The 22,823-nt window shown below is 38.8% G+C and overlaps 2 protein-coding genes and 1 long non-coding RNA gene across 4 annotated transcripts; 1 reads left to right on the forward strand and 2 right to left on the reverse strand.

The window, feature by feature from the left end:
- Positions 1-4,869: 4,869 nt before the first annotated feature.
- LOC124156975 lies at positions 4,870-7,020 on the reverse strand. 2 transcript variants are annotated; one of them, XR_006864493.1, is made up of 4 exons: positions 6,823-7,020; positions 6,598-6,705; positions 5,609-6,516; positions 4,870-5,518 (listed from the first exon to the last, which is right to left on the reverse strand). It is a non-coding gene; the product is annotated as an uncharacterized LOC124156975 (long non-coding RNA). The 2 variants fall into 2 exon arrangements; XR_006864492.1 differs by having other exon boundaries at positions 5,609-6,705.
- A 6,684-nt stretch (positions 7,021-13,704) lies between these two features.
- LOC124157055 (putative nuclease HARBI1) lies at positions 13,705-15,092 on the forward strand. Its single transcript, XM_046531530.1, has 3 exons — positions 13,705-14,018; positions 14,124-14,271; positions 14,361-15,092. Exons 1-3 carry the CDS (start codon positions 13,705-13,707, stop codon positions 15,090-15,092), a joined length of 1,194 nt encoding a protein of 397 aa, XP_046387486.1.
- A 55-nt stretch (positions 15,093-15,147) lies between these two features.
- Positions 15,148-16,909, reverse strand: LOC124157059. Its single transcript, XM_046531531.1, has 4 exons — positions 16,456-16,909; positions 16,162-16,276; positions 15,974-16,072; positions 15,148-15,555 (listed from the first exon to the last, which is right to left on the reverse strand). Exons 1-4 carry the CDS (start codon positions 16,602-16,604, stop codon positions 15,148-15,150), a joined length of 771 nt encoding a protein of 256 aa, XP_046387487.1. The 5' UTR covers positions 16,605-16,909.
- Between the last annotated feature and the right edge of the window lie 5,914 nt (positions 16,910-22,823).

The raw sequence follows: 22,823 nt of genomic DNA on the forward strand, positions 1-22,823 counted from the left end.
TGACTTCCAAGGCTGTTCAATCCTTTTCATGGGCGTGATTTCGTGTGGGCGCCATATATAGGCGGACCCAGACCCTCCAGACCCCCCAGACCCTCAAAAATATGCAAGATTTTTAATACGGTCCCATTATCATTGCATTCGTTTTGTATTGCGAGGTATCCTTGTGCCCCACCCAGAACAAAATCCTGGATACGGCCTTGCTTGTGCCCCTCCCAGAAATAAATCCTGGATCCGCCCCTGGTGAGCGCCCAGGTATTTGTTGACTCCAGGTTACTGTATTTATTATTAAACGATTTGGGCTATGGACGCTTTGTAATCTTCCATGTTTCTTTATCGTATTTTAGAGGAGTTCGGACAAAAAAATTCCCTGCAATTTAAAAAAAATTACCCATTGAAACTTTACTTCGATTTGTTGGTAGGTCAATTATTATTATTTATTTTCCTACTTCGTTAATTCCAATTTAAGAAACTGCTCCGGCTGTGTCTTTATTTCGTCATTGCATGTCAGAATTAGGTTTGCGTTTTGAATAAAATTCGCTTTTTACCTTTTTGAATGTGTCAGTGCAAATGTTAACCCCTACTGAGGATTTCTTCGGTGTTGAAATGTAATAGCGCCCTATTTTTAAAAATAATTTGGTTTTTCTATGTGAGCTGAATGGTTATGGGGATCCAATGTTTAATAAATTTTGTTATTTCTTCTTTCTTATGAAGTTCGTTGTTTTACATTATTCGTATAGGTGTTTTAATGAATGACCCAGTGACATACGGCCTGCAATCACTTTTTTCGACGAGGCGTCATTCCGATAGCGCTCCAGTTTATATAATGTCTTCTGTTTCTTTATTGTTATACTGCGATGTTTTTAATGATCCCCTTCACAGATTATAATGTTTCCCATTTCATTAAGGAATAATTTCATTCGTGCCTTGTCTTTATGCTATGTAACATCCAATGTCAAAGTTTACCTGATTTTTCGTTTCCCAAGGGGTCTGTTTTTGGAATAGCGCCCTAGTAATTACAGTGTTATTGTTAACATACATTTGCTGTAAACGGGTTGCAATGGTACGTTACATATATATTGATTGCTTACCTCTACTTGTACGCTTGTTTTCAAAGCATTGTCGCTTTTATGTATTTATGAATAACCCAATAAAGCTTTGTCTACACTAATATGATAAAGTCTTATTTTCACCCATTATATCAAAAATACATTATTTTCATATTGTTAAATTAAATCATTAATGTTACTTTAACTATTCCACCTCGTTTCATTAACAAATTCGCTTAAATAACAATAATACAAACCATTCCTTCTTTACATATTCACTGTCGCTATTTCCCAGGGCGTGGGATGACCTTACGTGGGTCAAGATAATGGACCCCCAACACGAGCCGCTACGTTATCTTGGCTCACCTATGGGATCACAATATTGCCTATCTCTAATCATTCAAGGAACTCACCCGAAAGAAATTTCGAGCATGTCCTAATTTGCTTGAATGATTCCGTAAATGATATGAGCGCATGGCGTCCATCTTGCCATTAGCACCACCTCGGAATTTTAAGATCATATATATAAACTTTGGAAGCATATTAACTCATGCGATAGCTTAAATCATTAATATTTACTTTGAAAGAAAGTAAATTCACAAACATCATTCCTCAAAATTGAGTAATTTGGAAAAAACATTCCGGATTTTTAAAGTTCAAAATCGTCGCTTTTCTCCTCGATTGCGTCTATATTTTGTTTGATTTACAATTATCAAACTGTATTCAATGATTTGAACGCTAAAGTTTGGGGTGAGACTCCCAATTAATGACAAAATATCTGTTTATTCGGTGAACACATTCCAGCCAAAACGAGCCGTGACATCACATTGGCCCACCTAGGAAGTCACTATCTCACGGGGTTGCCTATAATTCAAGGGGCAAACCTTATAAGTTAGCCCATGATATCACAGTCCACTTTCTTCCCCTGCTTCGATAGCAAGCAATGAGGTGACACTGAGCCAACCTCATTGTGGAAAGTATGAGGATGCTGAAGCGCACTCTTTCGAAAATAGAACAGGTCGCTTCCTTTTTTCTCTTCACGTTACCTTTCTTCTCTCGCACAGGAATGACCTTTGTTCGACTACATTGTAAAGGCTGTGTACATGAAGGAACCCCAAACATAAAAACTCATGGTCGACCGGCCTTCAACCTTGAGGAGCTTTTGCTTTATGCTTATTATGTTCTTTTTTATGGGAGCTGGACGCTGCGGCGTCAATACGGGACTGAGATAGGATTTTTCTGAACTAGTAACAATGTGCAGTTTTTCCCCAAATTATATTTTCACTAACTTTATAATTTAATGAATCGGGAGGGAAAAGACCTCGGGCAGCCATTTGAAGAGTAAGTTCCCTTATGATCATGTTACAGAGCACACTATCTTGAAGCATAATCATCTTTGCTCTGCAGCGAAAACAACCAATTATGTACTTCGTTACGGGATTACAAAACGCACGATTTATTAAAGTGGTTTTCCGCCGTCAATACGTATCGTTCTAATTCCTCTCATTACTTAGTGCGTCATACCCCACCGAAAGTCAAAGCAATACCGGAGTATATTGAAGCGCACATGTAAACAAAGCGTTCCATCGTCTGCGAGCTCCAAAGAAATCATGTGGTGAGAAACGGTCGGAAATATCGTTAGAATCGAAATACACTACCGATAGTCGCACCAGTGCGCATCGTTTCTGCGCAGAACTTTCACCGAAATCATTCACCGAAATCTTTCACCGTGTACAGCGGTACCGGCGAATGAATTTCTTGCGAATGATCATTCGAATGATCTTTCGAAAGATCTTTCGAATGATCTTTCACCGTGTACAGCGGCCTTAAGGCTTCGAGGGCTTCGAGGCCTTAGCTACCGCCTTATGTTATGGCCTGCCTCGGAGGCGGTCATATCGCAGGCCATATGAAGATTGAGCACGTAACATCGCTAGCCTTGGGAGTTAAAAAAGGGATTTCCGAAGAGTTTCTTGTTACAGAAGATACGATTATAAAACATGAATCTTGCGCGTGAACATAGGCGTATTCAGCGCGCATTGGCGAGGCATATTGACGAAAGACGTCGTTTTAATATGGAAAGGAGGAGGTTAAGAGATGCAAGCAATCCGTTTGATTATGGTAATGACATTTTTATCAAATATTTTCGGGCGTCAAAAGACGTCGCAACATATTTAAGTAACTCCTTATCAGGTGAATTGAAAAAAAAGAGAGCGGATGGACTTAACGTAACTCTACAGGTAAGGCGTTTAGAAATACTTTTTAAATGAAAGTTCTCGAGAAGCGAACATGTTTTTCTGCAACAGTTGCTTACGAATTTATTATTTATCTGTTTCATAAAGCTGCAACTTCTAATATCAGCGCCGTAATTTTTCATATTTCAAGGTTCTCGTCGCGTTACGATTCTTGGCCGAAGGAGGATATCAAAGAGGTGTAGGGCAGGACTTCTTTTTGGCTGTTAGTCAACCAACAGTTTGCCGATGTGTGAAGAACGTCACTAGGGCCATTTGCAATCGTTTATTTAATGTTTGGGTGAAAATGCCGTTAAATGATCAAGAAAAGAACGATATCCAATTGAGGTTATAATTTTATATAGGACCTACATTTAAGACTTTGATATTTAAATTGATATATCAAGTTAAAGTTTCAATTTTATCTTTAGATTTCGTGCATTGGCTGGATTTCCTGGGGTTTTGGGGGCAATAGATTGCACCCATGTTGCAATAGTAACGCCATTGGAAGGAGAGGAAGGGTACAAAAATCATAAGGGGTTTTATTCATTGAATGTCCAAATGGTGAGATACATTTTTATAAAAACATCATAAGACTGCTTACACTTGCATACCCACTATTCTTGGGCAGCCTATTAACTCTTAATCCTACAGTTACTCATGCAATTTTTTACCTAAGTACCAATTCTTCCTTTTAGATTTGCGATGACTCTTTAAAAGTAATGGACGTGTGTGTGTATCCAGGAACAGTGCATGACCAATTCATTTGGCGTTGGTCTCGTGCCAGAACCCAGCTCAGACTAGCTGAGGAAAATATGCTTGGACGGTTCTTCCTTCTTGGTAATTTCATGGGTGAATATCATATAGCTTTAGCAATGATGTCCATTTCTTATAACTTCTTCTTCTATGAAGGTGATGCAGGTTATGCTCTGGAGCCATGGCTTCTAACCCCATTGGCAAATGCACTTCCTGGTACACCTGACTACGAATACACCCAAGCCCATTGCCGGGCAAGGAATGTCGTTGAGCGTTTGTTTGGAGTCATGAAAGCACGTTGGAGATGTCTCCTAAGAGATAGAGTTCTCCATTACCAACCTCAGCAAGCAACCTCAATTATCACTGCATGTGCAGTTCTGCACAATATTTTGTTGCATTATAGGCAAGTAGGTTTTTATTACTGATAACTTAAATGCAGTGATGGAAATGATTAATTTATGCTAAAGATATATACTGCCATTAGGGTATAAAGTCACAGTTGGTGCAGTTATAGTATTACCTTATTGTTTTGGAGTTATTTATATAACCTCTAATCTTCATTCAATGCCATTCAGTATAAAAGATGAGCTTTGCTGTAAAATTTGGTATAATTTTGTTTCATGGCCCACTGCCAAATTGTTTCCCATAGATTACCAGACCCAGAAATAAATGTGGAAGAGGCACATATTAATGATGTGCTACAAGGCCCTATACCAGGGGATAACCTCGTGCAAGCAAGAGCTATTCAAAGAAGAATTATAAACTTATATTTCACTTAGAAAATTCCAAAAGTTACAGCCTTGCTTGCCTGCCATGGTGGATGCTTTTTCCCTGGATTCATTTTTATAAAACAAACTGGTTATTTTTTTGTAATTTTATACTTATAGTTGAATACAAGCAGTAATTTCATTTCCTCTTCTCAATATTAATAAAATGAATTTGTACATAAAGTTTGATTAAAGAGAGGATCACGTTGTATCTTTTTTTTAAAGACATTGACTATGTACTGTATCTTTCATCTGGAAATTGTCAACGAAATTATCTTTAAAAATAATAGGTGCAGTGATATCAAAGAATTATTAAAAATAACAAAAACTTACAATCTTTAATGGAAACATTCTTTGGTATGCATGAAAAATACAAACGCATATTCACAGGAAAATTGCATAAACACAGAGAAAATAAAAATTTTGATGACTCACTTCAGTCTTTATAAAATTAAAAATCTTCTACTTCAATATTTATAATATCTTCAAGCCTGTGAAATAAAAAAGCACACTAATTTAAAAATCTGTTATATGGATGGGATTTTATAGTGCTATTTAAATCACCTCATTGACCACTCGATGAACCGGTGAGCATCTCAAGTGCCACAGCTATTCTTTCATTGGTGGCTGCTAGCTCTTTCATTGAATTTGAAATATTTTTTGTCTCTTCCACGAGCAGGGAATGTTGGGAATGTAAGCTGATAACTCCTTCTTTGATATCCTAAATTAATATGATTGATCAAGGATGACAAATTATGTTCAAGGTATAAAATTAGTCTTATATTCACAGATTAACCATACAAAAAAATACCTCCAGGAGTTGAAGGTGTCTCTGCTCATAAGAGTCAATCTTCTCAGCTACATCCTCAAGCTCCTTGTGTAGAGATGCCTTTTTGGGCTGGTTGTTTCCTTTTAAATCCAAAATTTAAAAAATGGCACTTAAATCTCTGTTTCCATTTCAAATCATTCTATGTACTTCAAACGTACAACAAGGAGATAAGTCTTTCTTTAAGGATCACATGAAATGGCTTAAGTTATGTATATCCACTTCAATCACTGAACTTAATGGCAGTAAATGTACAGAGGGCTTATTTCAAGGCTCGTAGTTCATGACTTAATACTAAAGTAAAATATCAGCAATTTTGAATGTAACTGCAGGTGAAACCACATTGAAATTCTTACCTTCTATATATACCAAACAGACATACCTATATTACTGAGATTTTAAGTTATAGTAAGCTGTAAACAAGGAAATGAATTTCATGGTGTACATCCTCCACTTGCATGTTACTTTGTCAGAGCAATCTTTAAAATATATTATATCTGTGAAAACTTACTCAGAGGAGGAATAAAAGGTTCAGTCACTGCCCCTGCTGAGTTAGAGAAACATTGTTTGATAAAAACAGCACCATTTAATTTTTCCATGAAATAAATAACACAAAGAAGATAATGCAACTTATAAAACAATATAACAAACCATGTTCTGCTGAGATCAACTCCAGATTTCCATTGTTGCTCGCTCCAACTACAACCTACAAATGTACAGCATATTAAACAGAGGTTATATTTGTTTATTATTAATGCCTTTAAGCTGCTCTAGACTTGCTGAGTGCACAAACAGTCATTTTGTCAGTATGAAATTTACTGAGTAATATTTTGTCTTACCTCTATAATTGTTTCTTCTATTTCTTCAATGTTTTGTGACATGTCTGCATCCTCCTGTAGTGATTAATGATAGATTCAGAATTGAAAGTCTACTCAACAACAGTTTAACAAAAAAGCTACATCACATATACGTACAGAGACCTCATCATTATGCGCACTTCCATCAAAAAGGGGAATGGAAGTGCAGACTCCAATTATCCCCAGAACCTTTTCATCGACATCTGTCAGTTTCTGTGGGTCCACCTGTTATGTTACATAAATGTTCACTATAAAGTTAACAATCCTTTTTCACAGTTCACTCTGCTTTAGTTAACTATATCCGTAAATCAGTATTGGTAACTATTCATTTTGATCACTCACTGCAAAATTTCCGGTTCGCCCTCTCTCTGCATTTATTTTTGCATTTTTTGCTCTTGCTTTGCCTTTTAAATCCTTCCACACCTAGAAACACAATTGATGATTTTCAAATATTACTATTCTGCGTTACCTTCATAATCTACTAGAGTTAAGGTTTCAGATAAGACAGAAAGTGTTATAATAACTAATTCGTAACCTTTTTCCACTGCTCAGCATTTTTTTCGGCCCATGATCTTCCAGAATTTCGGCCAGCTGTTGCCATTGCCTCTCAGCTGTCACCTTACCCTGAGGCCCCTGAAAACGCCCACAGGCGAAATCACGGTGATCCACCATATAATTAATGAGCACATTTATTTGATTTTCCCGTACACGGGTCGCTCTTTTCCTTATTTCCCTGAAAAATTCAGCATACATTTTGGCTCGTATCCAGCGCATTCGTCATGTTCAATTGACACTAGTGCCAAGAATTATTACAATAAACGAAACGAATTTATAAAACAACGCCGTATACACAGATAATATTTATTAGACGGTCAAATTAATCATTTAGTGTCAATATACGTACTGAGTAAACTCCATTTTCTATTATCAAAAATTATATATAGTCAGTTTCTCGCCTTTCAACACTTACAAATACCGCTTCTTCTCGCCGCTGAGTTTTCATTCTTCACTTTTTTAGATGTTTCCATCGACTGCCGGTACAGTGGTGGCGCCATCAATGGACCGAACTTAGCGTACCAATTATAATTTTCATACTCGCCAGGAGAAAGGGCGGTAAGACGTTATGGCCGGCCATACGATATGGCTCCTCGAGAGTGGAATCGACTCAAGGTGGTAAAGGAGAGGTGGTCTCAGTGTCTCCCGGCGAAGACCTGTGACGTCACGGCAGACACCCAGCCATACTCTACGTATGCACCGCATTAAAATTCACATTTTTGTCAACGAATATTGCGGTACATATGCATTACTGCTCTTATACCACTACTTGTGAGTTATATAAGCATTATAAAGAATGCGTTGTACGGTAGCTACGTGCGCTGACAGCTCTAATAAAGCTATAAAGAACGGACTTTAAATATCCTTTCACAGGTAGGAAAATCGTTGCACTGTTGTTATTATTTTGGGTGATATATAATTATAAAAATAAAAGTCGTTTACACATATATAGCTCCTAATTTATATTCATTTGATTATCTTGAAAAGTTTTCCAAAGTATCTGAAAATAAAGGAGGAGAGAATCATGAAGTGCAAGAGGAACGGTTTATCACTGCTGATTCTCCGAACACATCTCCGTTGAAGACTTCAATAGGGATGTGCGAAAGGAACTTTTAGATTATCGCCTGAGTCGGAAATTGTATTCGTATACAGCCGCTTCAACATGAATTTTATCTTCAACTAAGCTGTTATTTTCTCTTCATACCATGTACTTACAAACTTGTGCGTTATTCGACATTTTTTAAATTTCCTTGTTAATTAGAATACTGGCAATACTTGGCACCCCTCTGCTCATGTCGCCCCATGAATGTCATTATAATTTAGCGAATGTGTTTAAATTGGTCACTTTTAATGCTTATTTATGATTACAATTGACATTATTTTAAGTTGAAGGCACTTGTTATTGAGATCGTTGATCGATTTTGGTTGGGAATCGTTCAATGTTAATTTCGGTTGGTCTCTCCGCTATTTAGTGAGATATTTTCAGGCATTCTCATATAAAAATAAAGCAACGAGGATCAATAATAAGTAGGAAAATAGGGAGGCTAGCGTGATTCATAGGATCATTCTTCACATAGATGTTCATTTCTGAAGGCTTTACCATCTGCGTGGATTCCGCGAAGTGTATGCTTATTTAATTTTCAATTCTATTACTGGGATAGGATCATATAGGTTTGAAAATGGTACCCAACATTAAAGACTTGGGGACATACGAGTACATTCTAGGAGGCGAGAGAGGAAGAAAGAACGGTTTACTGAATCATGCATGAACTAACCAATTCCCTGATTTTTATATGTACTTACTAGTAGTTACGAAATTTTGTGTTCACGGGTTAATAAGATTGTTTTTGCAAATGGCACTTTTAGTTGTTCTTCGGATATTTCGCTTTTTCAGCTCGGTGGTGACTAATCTGTGCGTTGGGAAATGCAAAAAATAGCCGGCGTTCAAAGTCGTCCTTTATTTATTTCATTTTTATATACAGTTAGAATATGACAGGCTATTTCATTGAACGAAATCAGATAAAAAACATATATACTACCAATCCACAGTCCTTTCATCGACATATCTAGCTAATCGGTGAGAACTTGAATAAATATGACAGCAAAAACCCGGGAATAGCACGTTGTTCCTGCCAAGCGCCCGAGCGAGGTGTCTGCCGTGACGTCATCAACGAAACGTAGACAGCGAAGTGAGACCACCTTACCTTCTATCACCTTGGAATCGACTTAGGCCGTAATTTCGGGCCAGACCATACGAGACTTACGGCCGGCCATACGTATGGCCCCGATTAGTGGAATAACCCTGCTGGTTCTTCATAATTGATTATATGACCAAATTTTCAAAGTTCACTCTAAAGAAAGTTTTAGCTGCAGAGAAAATTATTATGTTGTTCTAAATACCACATATATACATAATTTCACTCAGCACTCATGGATTTTCCAATATACCTACTGTATTGGAAGGCGGCTAGACGTCAATTTACTAAGTCTTTTCAATATGAGAACTTATATATCGTCATTTCCTCAGTAGTTCTTTCATGTTCTCACTAATTCATACAATATTCGTTCATTTCATCTCCAAGAAATACTTCATCTTTAATTATTTCCACAGATTTTCATGCTTCACCGATCACAATAAGGAGTTTTACCTGCAAGAGTAAGATGGATTAATTCAAAAATACCACGCATAGATATGATATCACTCAGTACCCTTGGATTTTCAACATACCTTGAGTATAGTAAGGCAGATAAATATCAATTAAGGTACCCTTATCGATAGGAGAACAAATATTGACATTTCATCAATGTTCTTTCATGTTCCACTGATTCATAAAATATTTGTTGATCTCATTTCCAAGATCTTATCTACTTATGTTCACAGGTTTTCATAATTCACTGATCACAACAAGAAGTTTTACCTGGAAGGGAAAGATGAATTAGTTCAAAATACCTCTTATATATTCCATATCACTTAGTAGCAATTGATTTTCCAATGTACCTTCAGTATTAGAAGGCGGCCAGATGCCAAATTAGCATGTCTTTCGGAAATAAAGATATATGTTGTCATTTCATCAGCAGTCTTTCCATGTTCCACTGATTCATACAATATTTCCTGATTTCATTTCTTAGAAGTACAACTCATCTACTTATGTTCACAGATTTTCATGGTTCACTGATCACAATAAGAAGTTTTGAAAAGAGGAGAGGGCCTGAAACACTGTGGGAGTAGCACCAGGGGACAACTTTAGGCGATCTAACTCGTAACTTTTCACTTCACCGTTCTTATTCATGCAAGTTACTCGGTGTAGGATATCCCGCTCAGCAAAATGCTTGAAGCAAACTATTGCGCTTGAAGAAAGATTCCAATCTTTCCGAGGGATATTCTTCAGCCACTTCTGTCTACTGCGTTCATCTTTGGTGAACTGGAACACAGTCACATACCCCTTGTTTTTGGTGGATAGGTAGTTGCTTCTGCAATATGCACACAACAACGCTTGGGCTCCTTTAATGAAAACCATGGAAAGTTGCATTAATAAAGATACTTTCGCAACGAGTAGCCATTCGTTGTTCAATAATATACGACGTTATTATAAACACAACTACACATAGTTATTCATAAGGCACACCAAATAAAGCAATCAATGTTAACCCGAGAATAATAATATTGTAAAAACAACGCAGCATTTATATACCCGACAAATACGCCTCGTTTCATTTGTGTACTCTCAAGGTTACTTCGTGGCCGGCCGCCAAGAGACGCTATGCTTTGGATGAAATACTGCTGAATATTCACTCACAATTCACTGAGAATATCTTTAAACTATTTTACTTACCGTAACGCAAAACAAAGAACAGAAAAATAATTCTTGTTCCCCCTTTTAAACCAGTATTGTTGCACTCTCAATTCCCCACCATTAATGGCTGGCCGGCATGTGACCGCAACTCTTTTGAAGTGATAAACGTGATTTTCCTCCTTCAGCTCCCAAAAATTATATGAGGAGTTGTCATGACAATGAATTTCTTCAAAAGGAGAGTCGAGTCATCCAATGAAAAGTATAAAAAAAGGTACTCACTGTGTGGATATATTACAAACATCAAATGAAATAGATCGTCAGTATCATATAGATGCCATTCATATGCCGGACCACAGAGAATGGGTGCGCAGGAGAAACACGGAACACATAGAGAACTGCGGAGTTAATGCACGGATGTAATGCCACCCGACGGGCAAAATCTGAACTTATTCGTACAGGTGCTGCCACCTAACCCAACCACAGACAGTGGGTGCACAGGAGAAGCACGGAACACATAGAGAACTGCGGAGTTAATGCACACATGTACTGCCTTTCTACGGGCAAAATCTGAACTTATTCGTACAGGTGCTGCCACCAACCCAACCCAACCCAACCCAAGCCAACCCAACCCAACCCAACCCAACCCACCCCAACCCAACCCACCCCAACCCAACCCAACCCAACCCAACCCTATAAAAACCGAGCAATACGTCGTTAGGGGACAGCGCCCCTTTGTCAATATTGTAAACTGAAAACAAATGAGGTTTGAAATGCCCGCTTTTATGTCCCCTCACGCCACCCCTGGCGACACTAAAAACAAATGAGTACTGAAACCCCTGGCGGCGACTTTTTAAACTTAAACGACAAATGAAATATGTGAATCGTTTTTATTGCGCTTTAAGTGAAAAATATACTTACGATACCCGAGTACGTTACGAAGGGTTTTCTATATTCCAAAGGACGTGGATACGTAGAACCATCGTGAAACTGAGACAGTTAACAGTCATCTATCATTTTTGATTTATTAAATGCGTTTAATGATAATAAATTCTGCAGAAACTATCGACGGCTTCTTTTTCATCAAAATTTTTTTTAATTTTCAAGTATGTATCATTTCTTCAAATATTTTTTTTTAGAAATTACTATCAGTATTTAAAATTACGGTATTTGTTGCAGATAAAGCAGTAGAAATACTTCCATTAAATAGACATATTCCTATGCATCTGGTAGATATTTAATGATACTTGCCATTCCATGTAAGATTCTTCGATGGCCACTCCAAGAAACGAGTTCCAGCCGACAGAAATTCCTAGGTGGGTTTCTATCCTTTTATTTCATTTTGAACTCCACTATTATTCAGGGATATCCTAGTAAATTGGTAATTTATATCGTTATTAAAAGTGATTTACAAAGAGATTTCATGTAAGCATCGATCGGTGGACGAATTAGTGTTGGTTTCTCGAAAAAATCCTACGCGCGAGTGTATTTGGAGGTTGATTTTAATATTGTTTGTGTATTATTGCTTCAATAATTAATAGTTTTCATTATTTCTCAATAAATTCTTACCACAGACTTAAATGCTTTTGACATTCTCGCTCACATTCTCGATCGAGGAAAATTATATTTGTGCCAGACAGCACACGTTCATGGAATCCATGGTGGAAAAGAGATGGATGTATCCATGATGGATAAAAGGAATGGAATCAACCTGAATTAGTGTTACGTGTAGGTACGTACAATAGTTTTAAGATAATTTTTGGGAGCTGAAGGAGGAAAATCACGTTTATTACTTCAAAAGAGTTGCGGTCACATGCCGGCCGGCCATTAATGGTGGGGAATTGAGAGTGCAACAATACTGGTTTAAAAGGGGGAACAAGAATTATTTTTCTGTTCTTTGTTTTGCGTTACGGTAAGTAAAATAGTTTAAAGATATTCTCAGTGAATTGTGAGTGAATATTCAGCAGTATTTCATCCAAAGCATAGCGTCTCTTGGCGGCCGGCCACGAAGTAACCTTGAGAGTACACAAATGAAACGAGGCGTATTTGTCGGGTATATAAATGCTGCGTTGTTTTTACAATATTATTATTCTCGGGTTAACATTGATTGCTTTATTTGGTGTGCCTTATGAATAACTATGTGTAGTTGTGTTTATAATAACGTCGTATATTATTGAACAACGAATGGCTACTCGTTGCGAAAGTATCTTTATTAATGCAACTTTCCATGGTTTTCATTAAAGGAGCCCAAGCGTTGTTGTGTGCATATTGCAGAAGCAACTACCTATCCACCAAAAACAAGGGGTATGTGACTGTGTTCCAGTTCACCAAAGATGAACGCAGTAGACAGAAGTGGCTGAAGAATATCCCTCGGAAAGATTGGAATCTTTCTTCAAGCGCAATAGTTTGCTTCAAGCATTTTGCTGAGCGGGATATCCTACACCGAGTAACTTGCATGAATAAGAACGGTGAAGTGAAAAGTTACGAGTTAAGGCCTGTTTACACGGTACATTAACTCGTACGGGTTAATGTACGAATGCATGTCCCGTTTCATGTACGAAAACATGTACATTTGCGTGAACGGAATTCATGAATGGGCGGTTACACGGTGATTGCCTACGCACAAGTTTTCACACAATTTTAGGTGACGCAATGTGCGATAGCTTTTGTTTACAATCAAAACGCGTTTATTTCAAAAGGTCAAACCACAAGCAGACAATCAAAGAGCAATTATTTATGTCATATTCAATTACCTTTTTCTCCTTTATAATTGTACGGTAGTTCCATCTGGCGATAACCGGTGAAATCATCACTGCAACCTTCGTATTCAGCTTGTACAGTTGTTGACGAGTTTACAAAAGTGTCTATAATTTTTATAATGGATTTTGACGACGAGAGGACTGCGGCCGCAGCCGCAATAATATTGATGTCAATGATGGTAGTAGTTGGAACAATGAAGAATGTGCGGAGGAGGAGGAGATCAGTTTGGACTCGGCCGTGGATCCAAAGAAGAGAAGGTGGCCGCGGTTTATTGCATATGGTCCATCGGGAGTTAGCAGTCGAGGATGCGAACGCCTTCCGCAATTTTATGCGAATGTCTGAAGAGCAATTTCACGAAATCTTACGCCTCATCAGAAATGACATAGAAAAGCAGGACACGACAATGCGGGAGTCTATATCTGCAGAAAAAAGGTATCAATCGGACATGGAGGTCATAATTTGTTTATGAAAGTGTTATCTCGTTGTATTTTATTTTAAGGTAGACTTTATTTAATAGAATATACTCCTTTCTTATAGGTTATCGTTAACGTTACGGTTTTTAGCCACGGGAGAAACCTACCGCTCGTTGATGTATGCAACCAGAATTCATCATAGCACCATTAGCAAAATCATTCCTGAGGTGTGCAAGAGTATCTATCGCAACTTGAAAGGAAAATATCTCCAGGTATTTAATAAGGAAGACGAATTATGAAGAACGTTTGATGATTATAATTGAAGGCGAAGGTTGGTTTCATTGGTTCATTCCTGTTTTAGGTTCCTCGGAAATGTCAGGAGTGGGAAAATATTGCTGAGAAGTTCAGCAGCCTGTGGAACTTCCCCATGTGTCTGGGTGCCATGGATGGAAAGCATATAGCTTTTAGCCCACCGGCCAGTGCTGGCTCCCACTTTTTTAATTATAAGGGTAGCCACTCGATTGTACTATTGGCAGTCGCTGATGCTCAATGCAAATTTATTTATGTTGACGTCGGAGTCAATGGAAGGGTGAGTGATGGCGGAGTATTCCGCGAGAGTACTTTGTGCAAAGCTATAGCCTGCAACACCCTGAACTTTCCACCAAATAGAAGGCTACCCCATGGGCAAGCAGAGGTGCCATACGTTTTTGTTGCCGATGAGGCCTTTCCACTAACTCCTCGCATTTTGAAGCCGTATCCGAGCAGGGACTTAGATGAGGAGAAGAGAAATTTCAATTACAGGCTTTCAAGGGCTAGGAGAGTCGTAGAAAATTCGTTTGGGATATTGAGCAACCGCTTCAGAGTTTTTCTGACTACTATCAACCTGAGCCCGGAGAAGGTGGAAAGTGTAGTTTTGGCAGCAGTAGGGCTGCACAATTTTCTTTGTGAAAAGAATGGTGCTGCATACACCGGGAATGCTGAAGGTGACTGCCCTTTACTAGTGCTACCACAACAAACTGGGAACAGACCTACCCAATCTGCTTTGGACATTAGAAATAAATATAAAAGTTATTTTAGCTCAAATACAATTTAACTATAAGGTGAAACTTTAAGAAAATAAATTAAACAAATTATCTCATTTAATACCTTCACTCTTTATTGTCAGAGAATACTTGCAGAATTTCGATCATTATTTTGTTCTTCTTGCCTTTAACGGTGACCCCCCTCAGCTTACAGGCAACAAGTTCCCCAAAACTAGTATCGCCATCCTTTGGCTGGAACTTCGTATAGAGGGAACCTATTGCCTCTGCAGCCGACTTGAGGAACACATTAGCGTCATCAGGTGTGGATGCCTTCCTCTTCCTACCCTCGCCTGATGACACTGGGGTGGAATGGCTCACACTCCCCCGTGCCTCTGCCATTGCCATTGGTGGAGCACTTGCCGGACGAGCATCATCATCCACAAACACAATGTCCATCACAGCAGATGGATCTCCCAATTCCCCAATTTCCCCTTCTTCCACCACCGGAATCTCCTCTTCAACAGCAGCATATTCCTATGGAATGCAAGGGAATTTATTACTGTCTCTTGGTGTAAAATAACAAAAGAGAAATCGAAATGCCATTTTCCCTGTGATGGACAGGAAAATGACAAATTGACTTCCTTCACAGCTGACCTCAGTTAGAGCTTCTGAGTCAAAAACCTATAGCTATTATGATTTTGGTGAACAAAATACATTCAATAATACCAGCTATTTCAGCCAAAATCAAGACCTTTCACTTTCGTTGCACATGTATAGTAAAAATGTATTTATTTATAAATATATCACTTAATCTCTCCTCCTACTAAAATTTAAATATTCATTTTTTGCACTAATTGATCTGCAAATGAACTCATCGAATGCTTAGGTAATGGGTCAGTGATGAGGTTGCATGCAGGGTAAAGGGAAACGTAAATAGTTGGCATAAACCTACCTCAACATCTTCATCCAAGGTTGACGTGCTCCCCCTTGGTGAAGTGTACTCATCCAAGAACCCCATCTCTCCGTAATAGTACAGAGATGGTACATAAACCTGAAATTATCAAATAATTTTCAACTTAACAAACAATTCACTTGCTACAGAATAACGATGGGCAGTAGTTTCAATTTTTATGAACTTACGGAATCCGTCCCGGCGCCGCTCCTTTTGGACGTCGTCACCTTCCTTCTCTCTGCCATGTAATTGGTCCTAATAGAGTACCATTTTCTCTTTATGTCCATGGCAGTCGTCCCCGGTCTACCCAAAAACGAAAAAGAAATCCGCAAAAGGCTGGTATGATTATTTATGGTTTTAGCAATCAAAACTTAGCACAATTGACAGGAATTACACAATCTAACGTAGCTGGTATCACGTGAACCACCTAGCAAGAATATGTAAGGAAAGTATATTTAATGACATTAACATGAAACTACTACCTTTCGAATCTCATCTGCTGCGCTATCTCCGTCAGGCCAGACATCCTCTTCCCCTTGTTCTTGTACAGAGAGTTCCTCGGGTCGAACAAATAAGGCCTCTCGCTCACCAAATAAATTAACGATTGTACTTGTCCTTTGGTCCAAGCCATTACTGACCGCAAAGTAAAATCCGTGAAGAGTAGTCCAAATCGCGCAAAAGTCGTAAACGGGAGAGTGAGAGAGCCAAAAACAATGCAAGGGTCAAACTGGAGAGAGAGAAGTCCGAATAGAGCAGAGGTCAGGATAAATTAGCTGTCGAAAGATCACCGTAAACACCACAAGCCAAAACACATCGAACAACGCAAGCTGAAAGTGACGTTCCCACTGTCTACCACCAGGTGTCTCTGAAACGAGCGCAACTTGTGCGAATGCATGAACCAAATTAGAACAGGTTCTATTTTCTGTTCACGCATTCATACATTTGTACATTTTGGAGTGGTTACACGGTGCATTTTGGCGTTCATTCTCGCGTTCATACATTTAGACATTAACCCGTACGAGTTAATGTACCGTGTAAACAGGCCTTTACAGAATATCGGAAGTGTGCAATAAAACTCCACTAGCCAGAAAAGGCAAAATACTCCCAATTATCAACATCCAACACTATCCTCACCTTGTCACCATGATACTGAGCTAACTCCGGTTCCTTAGAGCTGATTCGAATAATTTATCCACTTTAAGAACGCGATTTAAGTCCATTCTCCATGGAATGCACTCAAAGAAAGAAACCTTTCAGTGCACCTCTTGCAGTGCCCAGCGATTGCATAATGAGAGTCATTCGTAGCAATATTTATAAATTTTACTTTCTGGTGATTATTTTCTGTCAATAATATATCTGTTATCCACACATAAAAGTGAATGAGACCATATTGCATCCACCCGCTTGCCGCGTCGCCGTACTCTCCGCCGCCGCCGCCGGCCAGAACCGGAGTCGTCCGTGCGTTCGAAAAAACGATTTAAAATTCGGGGTTGCAAATTGGTGCAAGGTTTGACTTTAGATTCACAATGTAGAAGCTTCAAAGAACGACATGATATAAGTTACTTAGTGTAAGCCGGTGACAACGTCTACTTTTTTTCTACGTTTATGTAAAAAAATGGGTTGAAAACAGGCTCCGCCATTTTGTTATGTATCTATGGTTATTGATGAGACAAAATCTTTAAAAACCTTTCAAATGAAAGAATAAGAAGTGTCAATTAAGATGGTATAACAGTTGTTGGTATGGATGGTATAACATGGTTTTGTCGATAAAACTATTAATAAAACCACTGCACGAGGATAAAGTCGGCAATTTCCAGAAAAAATCGAGGGTGGTCGTTTTTCGCTAAATTTGCTCTCATTCATTAATTAACGCGCCGAAGGCGCTGTCTCGCTGTCCCGGTGAATTCCTTCACCCTAACCAGCCAGATTACATTGAATATATTTGGTGCGCAATTGTCTGTGATGTGGGGGTGGTGTTTTGTTTGTGTGAGCTGAAACTTATAACTAATGAGGATTTTTACATATACATATTTTTGATATAATACATAGGTTCATTTTGAACTAAAAAAAAATGATAGATTTTCTTGACATTGGTATAACATGGTTTTAACAGCTATATTTAATTTTGATGATGCATATGGACATTCTTTTGTCTTTATTCATTTCTTTGAATAAAGTATTTATCTCTTTTTTTTAATATATATATTTCCCTTTTTGAATATGGGTGTAACGCTTGCAATTTTCCAGTCTGGCGGTAACTTCCCTTCGGAGAGTGACTTCTTGAATATGATCTCTAAATAAGGTGCGATCTGTGGAGCTAACTCCCTGAGGACACGCGCGGGTATTCCCTCCGGACCCGGAGATTTACTATTCTTAATCGATTGTAGTTGTTTAGTTATCCCATCACGTTGTATAGATATTTCTTCCATCGATTCCTCAGTATAAAATATATAAGTTGGACCAAAAAAATTTTGGGAATGGGTATATCATGATATTCCTCACAATGCCCAATAGAAATATGTTTTGTACATGGTCTCACGTGCGATATATATCGAATCTTCATTTTCCAAATTATATCGATTTGCATTAACATTTAGGATTTTACATCCACAGGCACTGTTGATCAGGAATTATAGAGTAGGTGACTATTAACTGGAATTATAATATACAGCATTGCGGATTTTACAGTGCAGATGGCAGTTTAATCGAAAGATCGAATCGATTATTGTAGCAAATACGCAAATTGGCATAACTTGAATAGTATATGCGTTGGACGAATGAAATTTGGTGAATGGGTACAACTTGGTATTCCTCACAATGCCCAATGGAAACATTTTTTGCATATAGTCTCTCATTCGATATATATCGCATCTGCTTTTTCTTGAAAAATATGGAATTGTTATAACACATAGGAATTTACATCAACGGGCCAAGTTGACCAGGAATTATATTGTAAATGGCCATAGACCGGAATTAAAATCAAAAGCATTGCGGATTTTACATTACAGATGCAGTATAGTCGAAAGATCGAATCGATTATTATAGAAAATACGCAAATTGGCATAACTTGATTCGTATATCCGTTGGACCAATGAAATTTGGTGAATGTGCACATCCTGGTATTCTTCACAAATCCCTATGGAAATATGTTTTGCATGTAGTGTGTCATTAGATACATATCGATTCAGCGTTTTCATAAAATATATCGAATTGCTATAACATGCAGGATTTTACATCCGCGGGCGTATTTGACCATGAAATATAGCGTACATGACCAAACGGGAAGATAAATCAATAGGATTGCGAATTTTTAATTTCACGTGTCAGTATACTTGATAATTCGATATGATTATGGTAGCAAATATGCAAATTTTCGTATTTGTCTAACTATTGATGTTAAACGGAAGAAATTTTATGAATATGTTTATTATAGCATTGTTCATGCTGCACCATTTAAATATATTTGCTTTCCAAGCAATATTACTCGACCAATATTCGACACATATCGAATCTACGTTTTTGTAAAATATATCGAACTGCTAATGCTTATAGAATTGAACACCTACGGGGACATTTGAATATTCTTTGGTTCTTTCTCCAATTCAAGTTTCTTAACCGTATTCATATATTTATTATAATCAATTCGTTTTGTTGTTATAAACCTTCCTTAGATGTAAAAAGGTGACAGCATTGAGAGACACACGTCGTCAGTGAAATCCGAACATTACTTCATTATTCGAGATACATTTATTCGGATAATCATTTCATTAGTCTCCGTTCGTTTATTTTCTAAAACTGATGTTTATAATTTCATTAAGTTTGCTATATTCAAACGTTAAAAATCAAAAATGGAGGTGATACAATCCTAGGGTAAGGGATATAATACGAAATAACGGCAACATTTCGTACGTTCATTTATTATACACTATATATTTTTCTACATTGTGTAAATCATTCACATCAAAACGGTTTCCCGAAGCATTGATCACCGTGGTTACTAAGAAGGTCGTAAGTTTGTTGACAGTGAATGAGCGTATTGCCCGCATATTTCAATCATTTAAACGATATTTTGAGTGTTTCTTTCACTTTTTGAACCACTTATGGGCACATGACTCGGAAACACGTGACAAAACTATGTTCCCAGCCCCCTATTTACCCGCTTGATGAATTCAAGCGCCAATATACTCGTTTTTCGTTTATCTCCACCGCTAAATTTTCCTATGTGCCCACCCTAGGGCAAGAAGAAGTTCACTTATATTATTTATAAATATATATATACAATGTTTTGGAAAAACACCCTCGAATATGCTTGCATTTGGCACTTTCAAGCCAATAGCTTTCCGGGTTTGAACGTCTATTCCTAACCCCCCCCCCTCCCCATACACCTCTCCCCTTTCCCCTCTTTTTATGCTCCCCTTCCTCTCACCAGCCCAAACCTCTTCCATCCCACCACCCTCTTGAAACGTTCATCAATTGTCTCCACTCCAGGGTCGCGAACGAATCCTTCCTACGCTCTTTTAACCCACCACCAAACCTCACCCCGACGGAGTCCGCTGCTCTCAAGAAACTCCGAAAAAACCCAAATATAGTGATTACCTCGGCTGACAAAGGTTCCACGGTCGTTGTACAGGTGACACCAACGACTACACCGCAGAGTGCAATAGATTATTAGGAGATTCCTCCTCCTACTCCCCTCTCTCATCAGATCCTAACTCTGAGTTCATCGGAGAATTGAACGAACTTCTAAAAACAAAAGGTCCACCCGAAGGTTTAAGCCCATCTGAAATTTCCCTTCTCTTACCATCTCACACCACCACGCCTTCCTTCTACATACTTCCTAAAATTCATAAAGCTAATTATCCAGGCCGCCCCATAGTTTCCTCTCGAAACTCTCCTACTGAGCGCATCTCTGCTTTCGTTGATTTCTATCTCCAACCCTTCGTTCAGTCCCTTCCATCATGCATCAAAGATTCACATGACTCCCTGTCTAAGCTCAATTCTATTTCTCTTCCCCCCAATCAGCCCATTATCATGGCCACTATTGATGTAACCTCACTGTACACCTCGATCCCTCACTCTGAGGGACTCGCTGCTCTCCGTCACTACCTTTCACTACGACCCACACCCCAAAACCCCAGCACTGACTTTCTTCTTGATCTTTCCCGCTTTATTCTCACCCACAATGCCTTCTCTTTTAATAACAACCACTATCTGCAAATCTCCGGCTGTGCTATGGGAAGTAGAAGCCCTTCCTATGTAAATCTCTTCCTCGGCCTGTTCGAAGAAAATTTCCTAACATATTACCCTTTAAAACCTCTCCTTTGGCTCAGATACATTGACGACATTTTTATTCTCTGGTCGCATGACATCAATTCCCTTAACACCTTTGTCTCTTCCGCCTCAGTTTCTTTCACTTCTTCCATCTCTAACACCAACATCACTTTCCTAGATGTGGACATTCTTCTTTCTGAAAATAACAAATTCAAGACATCGGTCCACACCAAAGCCACCAACAGACAGCAATACCTCCACTATGACAGCTGCCACCCACCACATACCAAACGTTCAATCTCTTTTTCTCTCTCCGTCCGTGGTCACAAAATCTGCAACAACCCCGAAGACCTTGAGAAGTTCCTTTCCAATCTACACGCTTCTCTTCTCCGCCGCGGGTACCCCGATAAACTGTTAGTCAACAAAATTAGAAAAAAACCTTACAGGTCCAATAAACCCCGTGCTGAAAAGAATTGCTCTCCATCTCTTCTCACCACTTACTTCCCCGGTGCTCATGCCTTACAGGACATCCTGAAGGACCAGTGGCGGATACAGAGAAAATTCAAGGGGGGGCGCAAAAGACATCTTGAGTTACCTTTACTTCTATCGCAATAAAAAATAATCAAGTCACATGCAGAGCTTCAGAAATTTTAACTAAAGTGATTTAACACACATTCAGGACAATGCCATCTTATGATATAAAAAAGTTAAAATTATGGTTCTGCTATGTTTGGCAATACGGGTGGCCCCGCAAAGGGGGGGCGCGCGCCCCCTGCGCCCCCCATCTGTATCCGCCACTGTGAAGGACTTGTACACCATTCTCTCCAACCACAAATCCACCTCACAAATTTTCCCCTCTCTTCCACGGATCACGTATAAGAGACCACCTAACCTCAACACCATCTTCAAAGCCACCCGCCCCCTCCAAAAATTGAATTCAGTCCCCACTACCCCACCCTCGCCGTGCAACCGTCCTAGATGTAAAACCTGTAAAATTTTCTCTCCACCCCCAGCCTCTTTCCTCTCCAAACTTAAATTCCTCCCGATATCTCCTTCCACCACCTGTACCTCTACAAACATCATATACCTCCTTCAATGCAACTTCTGCCCCGCTTTTTATATAGGCCAATGCACCACCCCCCTCAACCTTAGAATAAATAATCACCGTGCATCCTGTTGTCCGTCATCCCCACACGCATCTCTCCCGGTCCCCACACATTGTTTATCGCATGATTCCATCTTTAATCAATGTTTCAAAGTTTCAATCATTGTCTCCCTGTTACCTACTGACTCGCCCCTCAATCTCCACACCCTCAAATTGGCGTGCATCTGGCATTTGCAAGCCAATAAGCACCCGGGTTTGAATGTATCTTGTTGAGTTAGCCCCGCCCCAATATACCCCTCCCCTTTCCCCCCCACCTTTTCCCTTTTCCCAACACACTCCTTCCCCACTCATTCTCTCCTTGGCTGATGAAGTAGCTACAACTACGAAAGTCTTCCAGTTATATTTTTCCTGTGAGTGTTTCCTTTTTTGTGTCTATGTTTCAATTTGATGATAAATTATGGAAAATATGTCAAA

The sequence above is a fragment of the Ischnura elegans genome, chromosome 4 (genome assembly GCF_921293095.1).
Source record: "Ischnura elegans chromosome 4, ioIscEleg1.1, whole genome shotgun sequence".
NCBI classification, from domain to species: domain Eukaryota; kingdom Metazoa; phylum Arthropoda; class Insecta; order Odonata; family Coenagrionidae; genus Ischnura; species Ischnura elegans.

Bases quoted from the DNA above. Each gene is read 5' to 3' on its own strand.
- LOC124157055 (XM_046531530.1), top strand. From the start codon at position 13,705: ATGGATTTTGACGACGAGAGGACTGCGGCCGCAGCCGCAATAATATTG. The intron at 14,019-14,123 runs GTATCAATCGGA...CCTTTCTTATAG, and splicing joins TCTATATCTGCAGAAAAAAG to GTTATCGTTAACGTTACGGT. The intron at 14,272-14,360 runs GTATTTAATAAG...TTCCTGTTTTAG, and splicing joins TGAAAGGAAAATATCTCCAG to GTTCCTCGGAAATGTCAGGA.
- LOC124157059 (XM_046531531.1), bottom strand. From the start codon at position 16,604: ATGGCTTGGACCAAAGGACAAGTACAATCGTTAATTTATTTGGTGAGC. The intron at 16,277-16,455 runs GTAGTAGTTTCA...GTTTTTGGGTAG, and splicing joins CAGCAGATGAGATTCGAAAG to ACCGGGGACGACTGCCATGG. The intron at 15,556-15,973 runs GTAGGTTTATGC...TGCATTCCATAG, and splicing joins CCTTGGATGAAGATGTTGAG to GAATATGCTGCTGTTGAAGA.